Source organism: Babylonia areolata, chromosome 18 (assembly GCF_041734735.1).
Source record: "Babylonia areolata isolate BAREFJ2019XMU chromosome 18, ASM4173473v1, whole genome shotgun sequence".
Taxonomy (NCBI): Eukaryota; Metazoa; Mollusca; class Gastropoda; order Neogastropoda; family Buccinidae; genus Babylonia; species Babylonia areolata.
The window spans coordinates 44,344,474-44,368,530 of NC_134893.1; the positions used below are offsets into that span (position 1 = coordinate 44,344,474).

The 24,057-nt window shown below is 45.2% G+C and overlaps 1 protein-coding gene across 3 annotated transcripts in view; it reads right to left on the reverse strand.

Annotated features, from left to right (window-relative positions):
- Positions 1-24,057, reverse strand: part of LOC143292811 (uncharacterized) — a 100,776-nt gene that overhangs the window by 27,521 nt on the left and 49,198 nt on the right. For all 3 annotated transcript variants that reach the window (XM_076603404.1, XM_076603403.1, XM_076603402.1), the window contains one exon: positions 851-1,183. In XM_076603404.1, coding sequence (XP_076459519.1) covers positions 851-1,064 — 214 coding nt within the window. In that variant the 5' untranslated portion in view covers positions 1,065-1,183. The remainder of the gene's footprint in view (positions 1-850; positions 1,184-24,057) is intronic.

The window sequence follows — 24,057 nt, forward strand, 5'->3', positions numbered from 1 at the left end:
CAAATTGCAAACATGTATGAGTACCTCTTGCTGACTGGGTACTCACTCAACTGTCAAAAACTGATCGGGGCACTGGTCTAAGTGCACAGGTTTTAACATTGTCTCGTGACAAATGCCGAGCACCTTTCACGAGGACTTATTATTAAAAGGATTAGAAAGAGAAATCCAAGCGAAACGACGACACCCTGGCATCACAGTGAAGGAAAGTACTTATCATGGGGAAATCTCCAACGCCCACTCCTCTTGCCATTCTGCCACAATGCACTGAACACTTCCTTTGTCCTCAATTGTGAGTGGGGCGGCTGGCGATTCACGTTTTACCCCCCTCCCCCTTACCAAATTCAGCCACTGTTGCTTTAACTTCCCTGCCACTCATCACATATCGATTAATCATTTCACCACACTGGCTAGACAGCAGGCCACGCAGACAAGGCTTCGTTTTTCTGTCTTCTGCATTTTCCTTTGTTCTACTGGTTTTAAACAGTATTTTATTTGTTCTACTGTTCCTTTCCATTTCCTTCCTCTTCACCCCGAATCAATCTTAAAGTCTGAAGATATGGATGGTTAAGTAGATCCAGTTTACCTCTATCAGTTAGACACAACATAGGCTCCAGCCCTACGTCCCTAGCATCCTATCTCAGACTTCAATCCAATGTGGAAAAAACATTTACCTCCCAAGAATGGAGCACAGCTGCCTAAAGGGACGGGTTAAAAACAGTCACACAGGTTCAACAGTCGACTCACGTAAAACCCCGCTCGCTCATTTTCAGTGAATGTGAGCGTTGCCGCCCACGAATGCAGGAGGAGGTGGATGAAGATGACACAGAACAACAGAAAGCCATTGGCTCACCTTCTTTGTTGTTCTCCATTGTGTGTTGAAGAGAACCCTCGTCCAGCAACATCTGAGGACTGGTGGGGGACACAGCCTCTCCGGGATCTCCTTCACTTAGCTGTCCTGCCGAAGGGTCTCCCGGGGCCATGCTCTCTCCCTGCTGCTGGTCCTGCTGCTGCTGTTGCTGCTGCTGTGCTTCGCGTGCCTGCTGCTCCGCAGCCAGCTTCTCCATGCGGCAGTCCTTGCAGTAGATGCAGTGAATGATCTGGATGGCGTCAGGGTCAAATTTGCCGGCCTTGCCTCCCCCACCCCCATACAAGGAGGACCAGCTGCCACCGCCACTTGTCGAGTCTGAAATGAAACAACAGGGCGGTAATTATTGGGAGAGAAAGGAAACTGTTTTGAATATCAACTTTATTGTTTTCAGTGTGTATGACTTTTAATTGTTGTTTTCAGTGTGTATGACTGCCATTAACAACTGATGCACGATATCTGCTTTCCGCATATTTTCGACCTTCACACAAACACTGGGGCATCCATGGATGTATTCAGGAGAGAAAAAAAGAACCAACAAAAAACAACAGTTGTGTGATTGGGGAGGGGCCGTGGGGGGCGAGCATTGTGACCAGCCCTCATATTCTCCACACACACACACACACACACACAAACTACTCCAAGCTACATCTCACGGCGAAAGACACAAGCAATCATAGACAGTACATCCGCATCATCCAGTGGAAATTCAACAATACTTCCAGTTCTCTTCATCAACACGCCATTCCTTTCAATCTTTTCCATTTCGTGCACGGAATGTGCAGTATGCCTCTCATTCTGACACGGCTGTGGAGACCGTCAGGAATCTTAACATTATATGCAATACAGATTTTAGGGGGGGGAGAAAGAAAAAAAAAAAGGCCGCCCCCGCCCCCCCTCTTTTCTCTTTCCCTACGAGCACATCCAATCCCAGGTACAGAATCATTCTTTCTTTACCAGACTAGCGAGCTCTCTTCCGTCAGCATCCTGCAGCTCTGTTAAATTGACAGAACTACATGACTGTAAACAATGGATCCAAACTGAGCTTCTCTCCACTCACTGCCCCATCTTAGCTGGATGCCTGTTTCTCTTTCTCCCTTTGCGTTCACTCGTTCGCCCTTGCCGCTCTCAATCCACGTTGAGTAAATATTACTATTATCTTGCCAGAGGAAGAGCAGGAAAAACAAGATCAGTGCCCGCATGCACAAACGCATATGCTTGTGAACGTTGCGCGCGTGTACACACACACACACACACACACACATACACAATCCAAGCATGAGAGAATGAGAGAGAAAGAGACCCTCTACACTTAAAAAATAATAATAATAATTAATAATTTTTTTTTTTAAAAGCACCTCCCAAGAAGACACAAAACACGCACTCACATGCGACCCCATTAATTACACGCACGGGCATTGTATCACACCGGCACAGATGTGGAGAGGCAAGTGCAGGAGACAGTGAGAGGGGGGTAGGTAGCATAGAGAGAAAGAACGCAAGAGGCGAGGGGGGCACACCACAGACAGAAAGCTGATAAAACACTTAGTAAAGTGTTTACAGCACCCAGTGCCAGCAACACAAGCAGGCGTCGTGTGTCGGCTGGCGGCGGAGTAGTGAAAGGTTTACACCAACACCTGAACGCCCAGCAGCCCAGGTAGGCTCTCTCCTCTGATCTGATGGTCCTGATTCTTCCTTACCCAACATTAGCCAACCCACCCCGCCGCCATCAACACCAGCCGAAAGCCTGCCAAACTCTCAGCCTTTTTTCCTGCTCGGATGCCGATAATGCCGCTGCGAGAGAGAACGGAGATCAGATCTGGTCATCCCTGCTCTCATTCCCAAAAGACCGAGCTCCTTTCAACCGTAACAAGGTTAGATCAAAAGGCTAACGGGTAGGTCTTACCTGTAGTTCTTGTTATCCCCACCCCCCATCACCTTCCTTTTGTTTATTTGTTTGACTAATCAGTCTTTTTGTTTGGTGGTTTTTTAAAACTTGTTGCTTTGTTTCGGTTTTTTTTGTTTTTGTTTTTGTTGTTGTTGTTGTTTTTGTCTGGTCTTCTCTTTGAATAACTCTAAATGCTTTTTTTTTTCTTTTCAATTTAAGTATAATCTAAACTGTCTTTTTAAAGGCAGCGCTAACTCCTAACCTTCTGCCATAAAATGAGGGTGAAGGCTGCCATCGCACAATGCTGCTCCAGGTAAAATACGGCACAAGCAGATAATGATTGTTCAGTGTCACACAATGCGTTTATTTAGTAACACGATCTTCTCCGTGGTTAACAAGAAGTTTTGTTGACAGTGTGCTGAAATCATGAAATTTATCATGCACAGAAACGCACGTGCACTTACGTTCGCGCACCCTTGGCACTCACACATGCATATGCGCATGCACGCAAAACACATACAGAGAGAGGGGGGGGGGAGGAGGAGTTGCTTGTAACAATTTTGATTCACGCGCGCGCGTATGTGAGAGTAGGAGAGGGAAGGTGAGACACTGACAGTTGGCACTGGAACTGTCCCTCATATTCTGTGCTGCTGTACTCTGACTGACGTGAACAACAGTACATCGATTAACTCTGCAATAAACCATAACCACAACATAACTGCCATTACGACAACTACTACTACGAATAACACATATTCTTGTTTGTCCCACCATGATGTTGCGATGATATGTTGGAATCATCATATCATCATCATGATAATCATCATCATGGTGAGGTGGTTTGTGAGTGGAGTTGGGGCTAAAGTCGGTCAAGGAAATTAAAAACAAAACACATCCACCTGCACTTGTTATCTGACTGAGGACCTGGTTCGTGCAATGTTTATCATCAGATGAAGCCGCTCTCTGTCTCTGTCTCTGTGAGTCTGTCTCTCTCTCTCCACACATTTCGTATTATCCAGATTTCGAGAGAATTTACGTGTGGAAAAAAAAATATACTGAGAACATTGTTTCGCCCGTTTCCGTTTGTAACGTCATCAAATCAAAGGGTGACAAAATAATATAATTATCGGACCTTTAAACTCTGATCCACAATATCATGTTCAAAGTATACTGTTACATCATATAAAATTAATGTGTATTCATACATGTGTTCTGATAATATTTACAACTGCATCGAGTAATGATTATTTTGTCAATGCATCCCTTCATACAGAAGCACCCGTTAAAGAACAAGCCATAAATTCACAGAAACAGACAGACACAGACAGAGGCACAGGAACAACAGTAAACACTTCACTGTGCTTCTCCCTATTACAGAAAACACTACAGCTTGCTTTCCAAAGAGGCGTTTTAACAGGAGGTGGCAGGAACGAAAAGAAAGGGGTGGGGGGTGTGGGCCGGTTGTGCTCAGACAGCACAGGGGGGAAAAGAGGGCTGAGAAGGGGGTCCGGGGGGTTGAGAAAGAGGGAATGAACGAAAGAAAGAAGGCAGACAGAAATAAAAAGAAAACCATGGCCGCCCACGCTGTGTTATCTGATATATGGCCTGACGCGCTCGAGTTGTTTACATTCAGATGATACTGGTGGTTTTTGTTGTTGTTGTTGTTTTTCTATTCTCTAATAGACACCCGCGCGCCCTTATACACAAACGTACATGTATACATAACACACGCAAAATAAGCGCGCGCACACGCTTACACCTATACTCTCGCGCATGTGCACACGTAAACATGCACATACCACTACTGATCTCCCTTAGCCATTCACTCTGAAGCACTACGTTCTGTCACACCTGAAACAGTGAAGAGCCAAGAACCACACAATATTAAACTCCAAAGCCACGTAAGTGAGAGAGAAAATGACTCGAAGCTACAGAATGAAAATTCACAACAGCAGAAGAAAACAATACTAACAAAAACAATCAGCACCTTAATAAGAATCACAACATCACTGTTGGCGATTTAAAATCCGCATTATGCACACAAAAAAACAAACAAACAAAAAAACCCACCTCGAACACACCCACATATATATCAACCTTGAATCCGAATTCAGCACCTGCACTTCCGGGTAAACTTTGATCAGACAGCGACGGCTAAATACTTACCTTCACCCAAGAAAAACCTACAGCAAAATACTTGCTTTGGGGCAAAAGTCGATTCCTTCTTACTTTACCAGCAAGAGCGGAACAATGTTGGTGGGGCTGGCTGTATGCCCAACACTGATCACTGGCGAGGAAGAAAAGAAAAAGAAGAAGAAAAAAGACGAAACACAAAACCCACTTTTTAAAGGTGGCCACATCGAATCGTCGGTCTACTCTATCTGTGTCAAGGACGCAGAGGGTAAGATAGACGAATACACAGATCAATTTACATCCGTGACGCGAGTTTTTGCTCTTGTTTTCCCCCTTCATAACACCTCTGACGAATAACATTTTACTCAGTATATAACTATATACATAACTACGTATACGAGGCAACACGATTAATACTTCCACCACTCTTTGTAGTTATCACGTTCATTTGTTTGTTTTGTTTTTTAAACATCCGACGTCGTGGTCAAATTATGCATTTCTCATCTACTTTGTTCCTTTGCATATATGACACAAAAATTTACAACAGTAACACTAAATATGTGCGCTAGCATTCACACACGCGCGCGCGTGGAAGCAAGCAAGAAAACAAGTATGCAAACGCGTACGTAGAGAAATTCAAGATTCAAGATTCAAAAACTTTATTACTCAAGGATAAAGATTTTAGGCATCGCCCAGTCTTCCAATCTGTCCTTGTGACAACAATAACAATGAGAGAGAGAGAGAGAGAATAAAACGTTTGATGACGTGTTGGGGTAAAGTGGGAGAAGCAGAAAGGAGAGGTGGGAAGGGGATTGGTCGGGGGCACAAAGAAATCTTCAAATGGTTTAGACACTTCATCTTTATTGCAAGGGCAATACTTTTGAAGTTGGGAAGGGCAATATTTCTTAAGCTGTAACTGGACGTTTCAAATAATTTTAAAGGTTTTTGTAACGTGTGAAGTGCACACTGCTGTCTCGTCATGTGGATGAGAGAGAGAGAGAGAAAAAAAAAGGTTCACGTCTTATGTCTGCTCTAAATTGCATACGCTCTAAAACGTTTTAGACATGAAACTAGAACGTGTCATCACCCCCAATTTAAAGTTCAAGTTGCCACTTTAGCAACAACACGGGCTCAAGACCCAGGTTCACGTGCCGTAACATAATTCACACTGTTACTAGACAATGTCAACGAGAAGCTTAATCTACTGATGGCAATCCCGGACGTATTTTATACAATACAAAAAGAAGTTCGATATGGGAAGAGGGGGAAACCCCACTTCCTGCTCTGTAACAGTCCTCAACGCGAAGAGAAAGGTTCTTTGTTAGCGATGACGAAGAAAACATGACTTACACAAGAGGTACACACTCTACTGGACGAACTCGTGCTCTGGTTGCACGCTGAAGGTCTTTACGGATAGTGGAGATGCAAGGAAACCAAAGTGGTCAGACTGGTAATGCTTTTGTATTCTTCGTCACAATCACTTTCCTCTCTCGACCTTTCTTCCATGGACGCTTCTTTGAATTTTACAAGTGGAAGAGGGTTCAGGTTCGCTACCATCATCCCACCCCCGTGACGCAAGTAAACCAAAACATTTAAGAAATGTTTTAAGCCTTTTCGTTTCGAATTCGGTGTACGCGTACCTGAGTGTGTACTTCTACATGTATACAAATAAATTGCATGTACACATATACGTAAATACCCTAATTACATACACATAAGGGCGAGAAATAGACATAGAGATGCAGACAGATCTGTACAGAGAAAAATAATGAGAGCTAAACTGCTAGTTTGAGGTCACAAGTAACTATCATCTGAATGAGAAAAGTAGTATACTTGCTCCGCAGAAGAAAAAAAAATCCAGACACCACAAACATACCCTCCTTTCCCCATCTGCACACAGTTATGGTGTTTTTATTGGCGGCGGCCAAAAGAGGCACACAACACACAGCTCTCGGCAATCACGTGCCAAGATTACGCCACTTTTCGGCCCCGATACCGGGTAATAGGCAACCCACAGACTTGTCAAACCCCTAGATTTCTTTTGATTAGTTGAAACGGCTGGCAAGCAAGGAAGGAAGGAAGGAAGGACGGCGGAGAGTGAAGGAGTGAGGTGGACCAAGCGTCTGAGTGTCAGATAAATAGGGCATCGGCTCCTGGCTCAAAACACCAATCACCATCACCCTAATGTACAGGAAACGTAAACGTAATGTATCCAGTGTTAATGGATATTAATCAAATTGTGGTTGAATGTATGAGCCGTGATTATTCAGTTTTGTTTTTTATTCCCTGATGACAGTTGCTTCTTCATGCTTGAATTATCAGGAAACTATACAGCTGAATTAAATTACCCCCCGGTAACAAACAAAACAAAAATATGCAGCACACTCAACAAACAAAAAAACCTATTTTCATCCAAAAACAAAATCTTCTGCCTAACCCCAAAACCAATGATATGATGCGGGTTGATTTAAGCTCCGGAAATCTGAATCGGAACTAGCTGATCTCATTCAAAATCTTATGTCAACGCGAATGAAATCCTTTCTGTGTTGAACGGTTCAAATACCGGAATCCATCAACAACCAATCCGTTTGCATTCTACCAACATTAAAGTACAGACAAGATGACAGACATACTGGCTGATATATGAAATAGAAGAGAGATCCAGAAATCCAGACACAAGAGAGAGAGAGAGAGAGAGATGTGGGAGGGGTGGGGGTGGGGGGTTCATAAGCCATTAATAGAACAGACGGAAATCGTAAACGGGGACTGCCGTGTTTTAGGTTTAAATATCAGAATCAATGTATATATGTCTGTCTCATGCGCAAAGAGAGAGAGAGAGAGAGAGAAAGAGGGAGGGAGGGACGGAGAGAGAGGGGAGGGTATTACTCCTGCCAATCAATCAAGCACAGGTTCTTCCCCAGCTAACATGCGAGGGGGAAAAATGGAACACAGGACAAAATTAAATAAAAACAAACTGGATCTGACATTCTACAACTGGTTTTCTGCACAAACCAAATTCCGTCCCGGCACACACGTGCAAGTGAAGCCCATTAGTAATAATGACCGGCGCAATAATGCTGCCAACAAACAGCAGCTCGCTCGCTCTCCCCTCCCACAACTCCCTTCAACCTCACCCCCAACCTCCTCTAATACTTCTACTTTCACCTCACGTTGGTGTTTTTATGTCCAAACAGTCGAACTTCAAACACACACAACACACGATTAAAAGGCTCGGTTGGCACTGGATCGCGTGGCGACGAAACTTTTAGTGCTAATTCTGTATTCTCTTTCGGAACAGAAGAAAACACCTACCACCTAACACGCATTGCCTGTAATTACTCTCGGAGAGGTCTCCTACTCCTCGAAAGCAAACTTCTAAGCTGGGTTTGTAAAACATCTCAAAGGGGAGGGAAGCGGGTCTCAAAGCGCTGCGCCTGAGTGGGTGTGTGTAAAACACGGCCTGATTGACTTTGTTAACTGTTATCTATCTGTCATTTTCTGCTCCGGTGACTTTGAAGTGGCAGGCCGGAGAAGGCGGCCTCTTTGAGAGGGTACCTGGATCTGGACGGCATATGCCTCTTCCCCGCCCCCTCTCGCTCTCCCCCCTTCCCCCTCCCCTCCACTTCTGTCTCTGTTTCTCTTTCTTTATGTCCATCCTCCTTTCCAGAATATTTCAGAAGACATAGCAAAACGTCTTATGCTGACAAAGATCACCTCGGATTCAGATAGCAGAACAGATGAAGATGACGGGGCGTCGGCCGGAGACGACCACGCAGGAACAGAAAGGTATAATATTCAAGACGAACTCGCTATTTATAATATGCTATATCATCATGATAATAAATTACTGTTCTCGCCATCATAAAACAGTAAGAACAATACACGTTTCCATAGACAATTAGAATAACTTCACATTTATGTGAAGAAAAACGAAAGGAAAACAATGATTCGTGGAAAACAACGAAAAAACCAGCAGCAGTCATCAGTTTAAGCCGATTTTTGTGTGTGTGTGTTTTTGTTTTGGTTTGGTTTGTTGTTGTTTTCTTTAGCTTTGGGGAGAGCAAAGTCAGACGTTGTTGCTGTTGGAGCTAAGCCCTCTGGCTGACAGAACAAACACACAAATCGTGCTCTCTATCCCCTGCATTCCGGGTAACCTGGGACGTCCCTCCAGCTCGCCTTCAGTCTGTGCTGACAGAGGGATGACGTTACGAGGCTCAACAAAGTGATCGCAGGTAAAGCGGTTGTGTTATATATACAATCGCAGCCGTTGTTGGCGTGTTTTGTATAATATACCTTGACGGGAAGGTAGCGTGCATTACGTGATTTATCGAATGCTTTTGTCAAAGTCAACGCTCGGGTTTCACATTCCGTTTCTGGATTTGTTCTCTCGTTTTCTCTGCATCCCTGCCTTTCTGACCTTACAACTCTACCACATGTGGTTTTCCCTTAAGATTAATTCAAAACGACCACACAAAATCTCTGTGTGTGTGTGTGTGTGTGTGTGTGTGTGTGTGTGTGTGTGCGTTTGGAGGCGAGTATTAACTGGTTCGACCTATTATTTGGGTATGCCCACCTTTTCATGGGCAGGTATACATATTACCGAAATACACCGAGCACTGATAATGAATCTCAATCTGTTATCATGGCACTCTGCAATCTTTACACCTGTTTATTGATAAGGTCACAGACCTTTAAACGTGACTTTTAGTGGCCAGCTGGCGATGGGAGGCTACTCGTTATAGTGTAACCACGAGTGTTTGCTACAGTTGAACTATTCCGTGTTCCCCTCCCCAGACACTTGCCATGGATATAGACAGATAGCTCCATCAGCAAAATATGCCGAACATGCCGTGTCGGCCAAGGATCTGGGAAATGGTATTTCGACCTCTAAGGCCGAGACACAGCGCGAGAGCGAGCGAGCGAAAGAGAGAGAGAGGGGGTGAGGGGGGGGGGGGGGGGGGGGGGGGGGCGATGGAGAAAAAAATGAAAAAGGAGGGACAGGTGGAGCATGTTGTCTTTTTTTCTTTCTTTTTAAATACCCCCGCCAGGGCACTGACCTCGCCTTCGACCCTTCGTTCCTTGCCCTCTCTGTTTGGTCCACGAGAGTGTAGTACACTTTTTAACAATCCCCAAGCCGTGGATATGCTTATCCTCTCCTGACAGTTGAGAAACGGGAGAAATGGGGGGAAGCGATTTGGGAAGGGAAATACAGTCCGTCTATGGCCAGCCAGCCAGCCAGCCAGCCACTGACCACCACACAAATCTTGTGTATTACGGCCACAGTTTCCATTCACTTACCTGGGCTGTGCCAGGTGCCAGTCGTTCACTTTGGACCGAGGCCAGTGCCGTTCCCCTTCCAGATGGTACCAGTGAGATTTTCTTCTACCCCTCGGTCAGACAAACACTTTTTTTTTATGTGTGTGTGTGTGTGTAATCAATTAGTATTCGCATGCCTACTCACGGCCTAATGAACTGATACAAGTCAGACAGACACAGTATGGTGCTATGGTGCTGTGCAGCTGATCTGTTTGAGAAAACGACGAGTGTTATACATAAGCGAATTCACAAAGTTCTCTGAATCCATGCAAAGCAACTTTCAGTGACGGTGGGAAAAGGGGGCGGTATGGGGAGGGTCAGAGGAAGAAATGACAAGAAAACCGAAAGGAAACAATTTTCAAAATTTCACGCAAATCAAACGTCTTGGTTGCACACTGAAGCGCTCATTTGTTTACCAATTTATATATTCTATTTATTCATCTTTTTTTCTTTTACGGTCTATAAATTCATCTTTTTTTTCTTTTACAGTGATACAGTGGCACAGAGTTCCTATGAACTATCTGGATAAGACGCAGACCAGGATAATGGGGGGAAAAAAGGAAAAACAACAACAACATACATTAACGTTTTCAAATCAGGTGGGCCAAAACACCCAGCCTTTACCTTTCCCCATTTTACCTTCCCTTCCTAAGTTTCTGTCTGAGGCGCCAGATTCGCTAAACAAATAAAAAGAAAAAAAGAAGAAAATTGAAAATAAATAAGGAACACCGGGTAGAACTGAAAAAGATATTGAGCAACTCGTTAACAGCGTGTAACACGAGCAAGTGTGTGTGTGTGTGTGTGTTGTGTGTGTGTGTGTGTGTGTGTGTGTGAGGGGATATAAAGGGATGGGGAGACAGAGATAGAGGGAGGGAGGGGAGATGAAGAGACTGAGTGAGATAGAGAGCACACCGACCTGCTTGCTCATCCAACAAATTAAGCAAGAAGCGTTTCGCACATTCACGCCACTGAGTTAACCTGTCAGCCCGCTGATTCACGGCAGCGGCACTTGCAGACATCCATCTCCGCAGATGCTGGAGCCATATGATCACTGATTAATTTCGTTTTAAAGAAAGTGGCTAAATCATTCTCTTTCTTTTTCTTCTTCTTCTTTTTTTCTTTTTCTACCTTTCCTTTTCTAAGTGGAGCCTTCTGGGCGATGTTTTATAGATTATCAACGGTCACGCCCTTTAACAAACTGCAAAACAGACAGCCCGCTTTAACCATCCCAAATCATTAAAACGATGGGGTACTTGAGGGTCCGAGAAATCATCACCTGCCCAGACAGAAGATTATGTAATTCACTGTTTGTATATATATAACAATATGTATATGTGTGTCTGTATCGGTGTATGCTTGTGTGTGAGAGAGAAAATTAAGAGTGTGTGTGTGTGTGTGTGTGTGGTGTCTGTGTGTGTGTGTGTGAGGGAGAGAGAGAGAGAGGCTTACGTCATCCAGTGTGTGAGGAATGAAGGGGGAGGAGGCTGATGTCAGCAGCAGAAAACGCTCTTCACTATGCTTTGGGTGATGAACACATGACCAAGACTTGATCACTCATTCAAGCAGTCTTCCTCTCAATACTTAACTGTCTTTCGTCCACAATACGACACAAAAACAAGTTTGTCAAGCAGTGGAGAAAGGAATCACTGGACAGCTTCAGGTACGTGTGAGGTGGAAAATTTGCTTCATCCCTATCATTTCTTCTTCTTTAGAATATTTGTAAACATGTATTTTGAACAGAGGAGCTGTTTACCTGCATCTGCTCTCCTCCACTGTCACGTTGTTCCAGTTGAACTTCAGTTTTACGTCAGTATTAGTTTATTCATCTCATCCCAGACGAAAAGATTTTCAATTCAAATCTGACTGTCATTCTTTGGAAACAAATCACTGACACTGTGCACAATAAGTGGGAGGTGGTGGGGGGTGGGGGTTAAAGAAATCAGAACAAAAAACGATGAACCAAACAAACAAAAAACACACAAAAAAAGACAACATGCTGAAAGCGGTGAAAACTGTTACACTCACATCCCCCTTCAACTCGTCAGAAGCAGCAAGCGCGCCATGCAGTTGAAGAAGAGAGAAGCTGCAAGAAACGACAGGTATGTCCCACTGTTGTTCCGGACCACGTCCGTTCAAGTTTCCACGCCAGGTCGGAAGTGCACCGCTACCGCTCCTGAATTCTGACCCACTTTCTGCTCCCCTGCCCCACACATCTGGCCCTCCCATGGGGAAAAAAAGGTGGAAAAGATCACCTTTCGTCAGGCACACGCAGCAGACGGCAATTGCATCTCCACCCCCACCCCCCCACCCCACCACTCCCTCCTCCCGCATGTTCCCTGGGTAGGCCTGCTCATCCTTCGTCTTCTGCTGCAAGCCTGGAGTCTGACATACCGACACAGCCCAAGCTTTGAACACCAACGCGATACCGATACCAATCTTTTTGCGCCAGTCTTTTTCTTTCTTTTGTTCTTCTTCTTCTTCTCCCACCCCCTTTTCATCCCCAGAGAGATCAAGGGAGGAAAAATGGGTCCAAAAGACCTGAGTTTCACCTTCAGTCCTTCGCCGAGTTTCCGTTTATTTTTCTTTTATTTCAATTCTATACATTCTTTTTTCTTTAAAAAAAAACAACAACAAAAAACAAACGAGTAAACGCCGTCTTACGCAACTTCGTCAAAGAAAAGATCCCGCGAGACACCGACAGATAGACCAAACCTAAAGTCTTGTGTTTATTTTTGCTTTAATCGAGAGGATTAACCTACATCAGCAATCTCTCGATCTTTCCCCCACGAGTCTCAGGCACAATCAAAACCTTAAGTCAGGACGTCCCTGGATCTGGTCACGAAGTCCTTTTTTTTTTTTCTTTCTTTCTTTCTTATCTGGGCTGAACCAGAAACACGATAATGATAAGAGGGGGTGGGGAGGGAGGAGCCTAACTGACTGTATATTTCTCCTTTCTACAACACGGCAGGTTTTGTTGAGACTAGTGTGGAAAACAATAAACACTGAAAACTTAAAACCTAACACCCACTCCCACCCATCCCCACCCCCCTAGTGTGTGTGTGTGTGTGTGTGTGTGTGTGTGTGTGTGTGTGTGTGCGCGCGCGCGCGCGAAGCGTGTGTTTCCTCCCTCCCAAAGTGAGATTTCTGCTGTAACTTGGACCGTTTCTCTTTCCACAATGAAAGTATTTACGCAAAAATTATAACCACACCGAACCATTATTTATCCCACCTTTCCCTCGCCCCCACCAAACTCTCACCCATCCCTCAAATCAAAGTATCCGTTGGCATGGATAACCTCATTTCTGATTTAAATTGGTAAGGGTTTGCACATCCATACAACCGCTAACATGTGCTCGTACGCATTCACCCCGCTATCAACGCACGAACCAGTTGCACACAGGCAGAAAGATATGACGGCTTGTTTTACAGGAACTCTCTCCCTCCTCCCTACCCCACAAATTACTTGCACACTTCAAATATTATTTGTAATGGGTTATATCTAGAAGCCGTCAAGCAATTTCCCAGTTATGATAACTTATTAGGAACTGGGAACACACGCGCACACACACACACACTCTCTCTCTTCCCTCTCTGTACGTATGTCGGTTTGTTGTTGCTGTTGTTGTTGTTGTTTTGTGTTTTTGGTTGTTTTTGGGTTTGTTTTGTTTTGTTTTTTGGGGGTTTTGTTGTTTGTTGTTGGTTTTTTTGTGTGTTTTTTTGTTTTGTTTTGTTTTGTTTGTTTGTTTTTTTGGGGGGTTGCCTTACTGAATTAAAAAATATATATTTAGAAACAATTCTCTCTCTCTCCTCTCCCTCTCCACCCCCCTCTCTGTGTGCTCGAAGATCAGATACAAAGAAAGATACAGACAGAGACCGAGAGAGAGATAGAACCCGAATGAGACAGAGGGAGAAGGCGAGGTGGGGTTGGGGAAGGATGGAGTGGGGAAGAGGAGGTCAGAGGGAAAACAGAGATTGTAAGAAGAACGCATAAAGTACTGGAGTCGTCCTCTTCAATTCATTGTCCACTTTTAAAACTGCACAGCAGTCAGCCAACTTGACGTATGTTGGCACCCGAAGACCGGCAGACTGCAGGTGGCCATAATATGTTAGTGGGCAATAAAAGGGTTGTTAAGCTGGCTGGCACCAACGGAAAAAGTCCAAACACAAAAACCACTTCTGCAGTCTTGTCTTGATTCTTGCAAACCCTTCCAAGAATGCTATGAAATTGTGGGCAAAGGGGCGGGGGAGGAGTGTGGGAAGGAAAGAGGAGGAAGGGAAGCGATGCAACATTTAGCAACACACACACACACACACACACACACACACACACACACTTATATAGAGAGAGACAGACAGACAGACAAGTCGAGTTTAATACAGTTCTATGATAGTCATGATAAATAAGAGGCGAATGATGTGAAACAATGAAGAAGAAAGAAGATCAAGAAAGAAAAACATATGACGCATCACCGTCAGCAAATGAACACCGAATGACAGATGCTACCTTCATCATTGTATGACACATAAAAATGACGAATTGTACACGAAGTGAACTATGCCCCCACCACCCCCCACCACCCCTCTCTCTCTCTCTCTCTCTCTCTGAACTGGAAGAACTGATGAGGATGGAAAGTGGGGCGAGTCGGGGGGTGGAGTGGGGAGTGGGAGGGGAGGGGGCAGTGGGGTGCACCCTTTCACTTGTGCACAGCAATGACTTCCGCTTGATCCGCGTTTGAAGCACTCTAACCCGTGCGTCTCTTAGATCTCATAAGCAGTCATAAATATCTTAGGTAAACACAGTCATCTACCTGTCTCCCAGCTAAGTAGGGTCCAACCACTAAGTCAGTATCGCTCTCACCGGAGACTTGACAGTGGCATTTTTGCTCTCACCATCTTACCGGAAGGGCTTTGATACAATTTATACGCTCCTGGCCGATTTAAATGTGCAGCTATGGTAACATACGATCTTTTCCGTTTTCGAGATCAGATTCGAGCAACCGTGGGAGTTCACCGACTCGTGCGAGTGGACTGTGACCTCCATTCGCCAAGTGCAGTTTCAACACCAACACCCTATGAAAATCATGCACTGCACATGTCGTGCAGCAATTACAAGAAATTAACCTGAGGGAAGCTTATCTCAAAGGACTGAATCGGATGTCAGTAACGACATATATACGAACTCTAAGAGATCCGGATCGGGTGATGGTACGGGTAAAGCAATACGAATGTAAAAAATGACCCCCGATTGCCGAACACGCGGTTAATGTTTATGTCGTGCACTGCTCGTTTCGTTCGCCAATCACAAGAAATCCGCCTGTGAAGTGTAATCTTCACTGGACTGGTTCCGAGGCTAAAAAAATAAAATAAGGATTGTAAAGAAAGCACATATCAGGAAATACACATGGCGTATACAGGGCACCTTGAAGGAGAAAGCATGGGAAATGGCAAATGGGGAGGAGGAGGAGGAGGAGAAGAGGACTTTAGACCTAGCTTCCCATCTGTGTGTGCAGATGCGCAGAAAGCCCATCTGGGACAGATGCAGACACGCATCACCCTAACTATGCTACAAGGAAAAAAGATGTTTCCCCTCCCCTCCCCACCCTCTTTCTTTCTTTTACTGGGGCTGCTACAACTCCCAGATGCGCCTAAGGTGCGCATCGTCCCTGTGTGTCCTACCTGGGCAGAGGTGAAGAAGAAAGAGTGGGAGGGGAATGAGTGGAGGCAGGGGAGGGAAAGGGAGAGGGGGGGGGGGGAAGGACAAGAGACAAACAAACACAGAAAAAGACTGACACAAATACTGACAAAAGAAAGGTAGAATTTCCTCCACACCATCCTTTCTCCTCTTTGTCTTTTCCACTGTGTCCTACCTACCCCCTCGCCCTGCAAGTCCCCCGAAACAAATAACAAAATAAAAGTAGGTCAACGATAGCTCATATTCCACTGAGGAGGGATGGGTAGCAGACGGAGGAACAGGAGGGGGCCAGGGGAAAGAACGGCTCTGGATTTTCACCCCTTCTACATTTGCTGGCGTTGCTGACATGACTGCTACTGAATATGTTTTCCATACAACTATATATACATCATCCACCGCACATGGGAAGATGGAGGGGGAAGACTAGAAGAGAGGAAAAATGAGGGAAAACAGTCAGGGAAAGAGATAGGCAGTCAGGTAGAGAGGTGTGTATGAGGGGAAATAGGACAAAGAATGAGGGTGGGATGTGGTACTGGGATCGTTTAAAAGCGTCGAATACTATGAGAAAATGGAGAGAGAGAGAGAAAAAAAAAGAGTCTGAAGTCAATACAATCTCCATCATAACATAACACAAATGTTGCCAGAGCTTCACTCCTGCTCTGTTTGCCTGTTTGTTTTTAGTTTTCTTTCTCTCTTGGCAAAAACATACAATCTTTGCTTTTTGAAATGATGCTGCCATGCAAACGATCACATACACACACGCACACACGAGCAGAGATGCACACACGAACAGAAAGAACGTCGGATGCAGAGAGGCAGATAAACAGAGGGGGCGGGGGGGGCGGAGATGGAGGGCAAGGAAAGATGGCAGACACAGCGAGAGAGAGAGGGAAGGGTGTGTGTGTGTGTGTGTGTGTGTGTGTGTGTGTGTGTGTGTGTGTGTGTGTGTGTGTTTATTTCTCTGTATGGAATACTTAACTGAATGATTTGAACCAGTTATAACTACAGTTGCAATTTCTACGTGCCAGTTTTGTTTGTAACATGCTATGGTATTAGTCTATCTTTAATTTCCTGCATACAGTCTTACTAGTGCCCTATTCCTTGGCGCACAAAGAGAGACAGACAGAGACAGAGAGAGAAACAGAGATAGAGAGATGAAAAACGAAAGAAGTAGGGCAGGTGAGGTGTGAGAGGTGTCTGGGGAGAGATGCGGTGAAGGGGAGTGGGGAGTGTCTGCAGGTCCGACCAGTACCAACGAAGCAGCAACCCAAGCACACAGCTGCTTGTGCTCGGAAGCCGCTCATCCGGACACTGCACCGAAAACAAACTTGTCAACCCAGTGGTGCACAACAGAGAGGGAGAGAGAGGGCGCAGAGGTCGGGGTGTGTGGGTGGGAAAGCACAGGTGAGGCAGGAGGGGTGGCGAGGTGATTAGACGCACACTCCGTACCGGTCGAGCTCTGGCATTAGTGAAGCATTGTTATGACATCACTGATCACGTCCATCCATCTATGTCCCCGCCGCTTGCAAGAGAAAACAAAGTCACCTAGCAAGAGCTTCTCCTGGTACACTACGTTGCACAAACGCCGTACCTCCGGACTGATCTCATCTGTCCGGCCAGACCTGGCTATTTGAAGTCCGGGTAGAAACACAGAACTAGAGTGGGAGAAAGAATAAAAAGAGTGGGGGTAGGGAGACAGACATACAGAAATCGAAAGCAACGCGAGAGGGAGAGAGAGAGAGAGAGAGAGGACCCAGAAAGAGACCCGGAAAGAGACAGACCAAAATACTGACAGAGATAGATTAAACACACACACACACACACACACACACACACACGGGGAGAGGCAGAAAGAAGACAAGACAAAGAGATGTCAGCACCAAGTCCTGCTGTCTCTCGGGGAGGACTGTTCGTACAAGAAACCACCCCCACCTGGACTGCAGCTCCCTACACACGCCACGTCAATCGGTGCACGCACGTGCGCACTGCCATTCACTGCTCGTTCACCTACAGGAGTAGAAACCCGTGGACTCGGCTTCTGCTGTCAGCCATGGAAAAGGACGTACTTCTGCTGCTTGACATTAAAGGGCCGAAAAAGCACAACAAAAGTAATGAAGACAGTACCCCCCAAAACGGTACCAGATCAAACCGGTTATCCATATAAACAGATAAATGTTTACATCAGAAAATACTTGGGGAGACAGGAAATTGCACGTCACTTATTCACAACTGCCAATACTTCCACTCGCGTTGTAAAACTGACAGCAACACATTCCTTTTGAAACAGTAAAAACGATGTCTTTTTTATTTTTTTCATTTCATTCTTAAAGGACTGTATTGCTACAAGAATGCCAGTCATGGATATCAGTATCATCTCACCTCCCGCTTCCAAACCACCCACATCCCACCACTATCCAGGTCAGCCTTGGGTGTCGGGTCTAGTCCAAACGGTAGGGGGAAACAGTGAAAAGAATGCGAAGGTTTTATACTTTTTTGTGCGAGCACTGAAGGGAAATGATGCTTTAAAGAGCTCTGTCAGAGTGGGGAAAACCCGCTATCCGGGGTGGAAAACGACGATATTGGATACCAGAGATGGGAACTCCTTTCTGCTTATGTCAGTTTCCTGAACCTAATTTGGACGTGGGCGGATGAAGGTAAAAGACACCAGAGTGTGAAAACCCCCTACTATTACTTTTATGAACGTTCGCTGGAGCCAAGATCTTGCCCAAGAACGTGTGGTTAATAATTACATGCCTTCGGCATTAGCGCGAGAGAGACGAGGGTGAGAATAAAAAAAAATAGGGACGCGAAACAGGTAATACAGACAACCTGAAGGTCGGGTATAAAATGTCACGTACACACTCATTACACGGGGGAGGGGAGAAGGGGGGGGGGGGGGGGGGGAACAATAATAACAACAAAAAAGAAAGAAACTTGCGAATGCCAGTACCAGGTCTCAAAACGGAAGTATGTTCCGTCGACGGGCAACTATAAACAACGAGGACCTCAATCCGTAACATTGCTTCTGTCCGAAACGAAGTTCTTCCCTGCAGCGCACATCAAAGGCACCGGCAAAGCTGGATACACAAACACAGGCGCCACAGGTAACGTGGGCATCATTCGCCATGCCAACTGGCTTAATGCATCCGCAGACAGCCACTGATAGCATCTGGCATGTTTTGTTCCATGTCCTTGAATCCGCTCAACCAAAACGGAACTGGAATCAACACCTTGGATTGTTTGCAGGTGGAAAGACCGCCTGTGGTTTGTTTATCTGCTTTCATTACTTACTGCCATCGTTAAAAGAAGACTCATACAATAAGACTGAAAACAAAGCGCGCTCTCTCTCTCTCTCTCTCGCGAGCGAGTGAGCTCGCTCGCGAGAGACAGAGAGAGAGAGATTCTCATACGATAAAAAGTGCTAGCAAATTTGCTTTTAACGTATTCATCTCTTAATTTCAATTTATTTTCTAAAGCGTAAAATCGTACTCCTTCGATTACACACTGCGCTCCAAATACTCTGTCCAAACTGACCGAGATGAATCCATCATGACTTCAACAAAACTGTATTACTGCACAATGCACCGAAAACCTCCCATATGTATGAATAATTCAGTCAAATACCATTCGTATGCCTCATGTAATTTTTGGCACATGGCGAACGGAACATACGCATCCGGGGCAATAAACAAAGATGTTCCTTTTTTTTCGCAGACTATGTCTATCATTTTCTACCTGCATATGAAGGACGTGAACGTGCCAGGTTCCCGTTTCTACTGTACGGCTCAAAACGACGATGGAAACCTCTCTGTCATACCTTTTCAGTTTCAGTTTCAGTTTCACTTTCTCAAGGAGGCGTCACTGCGTTCGGACAAATCCATACACGCTACACCACATCTGTTGAGCAGATGCCTGACCAGCAGCATAACCCAACGCGCTTAGTCAGGCCTTGAGTGCATGCTTACATATTTGTGTACCTATGAAAGTGGATTTCATTTTACGTAATTTCGCCAGAGGACAACACTCTCGTTGCCATGGGTTCTTTTTCAGTGCGCCAAGTGCGTGCTGCACACGGGACCTCGGTTTATCGTCTCATCCGAAAGACTAGACGCTCAGTTTGATTTTCCAGTCAAACTTAGGAGAAAGGGCGAGAGCGGGATTCGAACCCACACCCTCACGGACTATCTGTATTGGCAGCTGAGCGTCGTAACCATTCTGCCACCTTCCTCCTTTTCACTCTACCTTACTTCCACTCACACATACGGAGTTCCACCACTGATAACGATTATTTTATTCTGAGCATTTACGACCTTTATGTGCAATGTAACTAAAGGCGTGACATCACAGAGACGGAATATTACCACTGGCGACTGTCTGTGGGTGCAAACTAATGAACCTAGCCACGCATGACCAGCTGGGGACGTTTGATGAAATGAGAGGGGTAGGGAAGCAATCAGAGTAGCGGGCAGGGAAAGAGAGGGGGTACGGAGGTCACCGACCATCTGCACAAGGCATCAGCAGGCACCGTGAGTGTGACGGTGCTGGAAACAGACTCCGACGTTCAAAGGGGGGAGGAAGAGGAATTCCTCTTAATTACGTTTTAAAGTGGACGGGGCGCGAAGTAGCGGCTGCCCTCAGTTCTCCGCCACCAACGGCGCATACGCACCCACATCCAACCCTGCCGCCAAACTCAACTCACCCCTTTCTCTTTCTTCCTTTTTCATTGCTCTTCTTCTTTTTTCATCTGTCTGACTTAACTGGGGTGTTTACTCAGAACAGCATGGAACATGGCGAACGCTCATTCTGGAATAACTAGCTTCCTAATGAATGCATTATCCCCCGACCAACCTCTTCCCGTCGCTTTTCTGGTTTTTGTCGTTCTTCTATTTTGAGCAACTTCCCCCATATTCTGTTTTGTTTTGTTTTTTCAAAAAAATATTCCCGGACACTTTCGTAAATAATTTTAAAAAGGAAAATAACAATGGGAATAGTCAAGGCCTACAATCGTCACTTTTTCCCTTCTACGTATTCCGCAAAAGCCAGTAACGATGTGGACAAAGTCAGTTCCCAATGAATCTTCCATTTCAACATTGTAATATTCTGAATTCCAGTTCACGCCGTGATGAACAAGCAAACCAAAATGCTGTTAGTTTCCACCCAAATCAGAATATCACCTGTCTAGGGTAAATAAAAGAAAGATGCTGAGTTCAGAGAGAGAGAGAGAGAGAGAGAGAAAGGGAGAGGGAGAGCAAACTGCCATCAAAACTGAGAACAATATTTCACCTCAATTTTAAGATTCTCCCGGTAAAGCACATAGTAACTCATTTCACCATTTGTCCAACGTAAAACACTGAACAGTCACCGTCGAATACATCGTACTACATTCCGAGAAAAAAAATTCCTCAAGATTCCCCGAAGCCAGACACTGTTCCACAAACCAAACTCATTTGAATCACACCCTTTCACACACACAAGCTCCGCGCAACGTTACCACAAAAAGTCCTGTCTACAGCTAAATCATCAAACAGAATCAATACTGCCCACATAAATTTCATACACAACCAAACGCGGAGAAAAATCTGAAGTCGCTAGCGAGGGTAACAAACAGGTCCGTCAACACCCACGCACATCCCAAGCCTTATAACCGTCCTGGCGACAGGCGACACGCTAGACAGTGCTACACAAACACCAAACAAGACGGTTAAGCTATACACATAAACCATCAGAACGTTTTCCAGACTAAGTAACCACTCAAACATATTTTACTCTGTCCCAGTGAATATCGACCTCCATAATTATACACTGAACAGTCGCGTGTAGGAAGAGTTCCTTTCGTCCCTGCTGCAACTAAAAAGAATTCCATTCTCGCTGTTCATGCAGAACTTTGTGAAATCATAACTGACACTACATTGACCTACTTCCACTCCACCTCAAATAACCTATCCTTTTTGCAGTTTTTTACCCCAGTGAATCTTTTTTTTTTCTTTCTTAAACCTTCCCTCTACACTTCTGTCAGATATGACTATGATTTTAAACTGAAATGTCCCAACCATAGTATTAGCAACCTTCACGGACGCTTTAGTATAAAAAAAAATTAATGTTGAAGTATATATTAAAAAAAATCCGCCCCCCCACCCCCCACCCCCCTCCCAATAAAGAAACTATAAAAAGACCGTGTTTATGGCGCTGATCTGACTACCCTCTCTCTGTTTTACTTATTTACTTAAACACACCTACTTATTTACTTACTTGGTTACTTTCATATCTACACACACACACACACACACACACACACACACACACACACACACACACACACCTCGTCCACTGTTATCATTTTCCATTTCTTGAGAATAAGAAAATCCACAAGTGCACACGACATGACAAACCACGCGACATGCACACCCCGACAGGTGATGAGGGGCGACGGTGTTGTCTGTCAACAGCGATGATGAACGAAAAAGTTGAGTTGAAACGAGTGGTGCTGCTGCGGAGTCCACTATACTGTTCAGCCACATAGTCCACGAAGGTCATGGTTTAACATAAGTACACACACACACACACACACACACACACACACACACACACACACACACACACACAGAGTAAAGCCGTAATTTCTTATGCTCAGAAACATTTCAGAAATCACACACACACACACACACACACACCTCTCTCACACACACACACACTCGCCCCCCTCCTCCTCACCCCACCCCATCCCCATACACACATGGCTATGGCAATAATAATTGCGTGCACGCCCAACCCCAAAAAATTCACCACCCACCAGTGATATACCTGCTGCTTTCCTTCCTTCCTTCCTTCCTTCCTTCCTTCCTTCAGCACATATACACTGCACTGCACAGCACCCCCACCACCACCCCTCCTTCCTGAGCGCATCGGCGGTGGCGGTAGTGTCTTGTGCCACCACACATAAATAAACCTGGCTGGCATTCAGGGGCTCACCTCGCCTCGCATGCACCCCCCCGTGTCCTTTGAGTGCCCCAGTAGGGTGTGGGGGGTGGAGGTGGGGGTTGCACAAGCAATACAAAGGGAGGAGGACAAAACGCAACCTACTTCTTCCACTCTTCCACCATGCACTCTTTATCTCTTTGGTTCTGTTGTTTCCCTCTGACTCTTCCTTCCCATCTTCCACTTATAACTCAAACAAGAGGACTTAGCTTAATCTTACTTTCGTTTTCTGTTGCTTTCCTTCCTCCTCCTCATTGACCAACACCTCCTCTCTGTTTTCTTTCCTCCTTTCTCTACCTCCTCCTCCTTTTGGTGTGTCTTTCTTTCTTTTTCCTCCTCTTTTCCTTCCTCTGCGTATTCAAGATTACATAATGTTATCATACTCTGGGTGGTGTCTTTCTCTGTGCCCTACCACTCTCCGTTTTCTTCCCTTCTTTCTCTTCTTCCTCATCCCTTTGACCTTTCTTCTTCTCGTTCTTCTTGAGATTACATAATGACCATACTCTGGTTGGTGTCTTTCTCTGCGTGTGCTGTTCCGACTGACTCACTTTTGTGACCTAGAAGTCTATGGCCAAGTCAAGAACCTCTTGCTTCCTGGTTAAGGGGGGGGGGCGGGGTATTTTTTTTCCTTCCAAAGTGGATCAGTTACTGTGATAAATGATGTCTCAGTGAGGATCATTTACTGATAAATGGTGTTGGTGTCGAAGGTCCAAAAGCTCACAATCTTTTAAGTATTCATTCGAAGATCATGTTTTCGCCCACCATAAATTTTCATCTCGGCGCGAAAAAATATTCTCCGAATGGGAATGCTAGGTTAAAAAGGGAGATATATATTTTAAGAAGGGGGTGCGGATGGGTGGGTGAGGGCCCCTTCCAGGCCATGATCTCAGAAGTCCTACAAATACCCAGAGTAGCTGAAGAGTATGCTTCTCCGAGATCTTATTCTAATTGCTCAAGTTTTCCGTTAGATCCATTTCATGTGGTTTCATGACCACGTTAATTTATTCGGCACGGGTGAGTTTTTTCAAACAGCAATAAAGACGTATAGCCAGACATGAGCCGCGATCGACAGCTCCAAAATCCACCTGGGACCCTCAATGCATACCACCAAGTTGCTGAGGCGTGCATACCGCGTTGACCGACATAGTCACTGAAACAACAATCTTTCACATGACCGGAATGGATTGG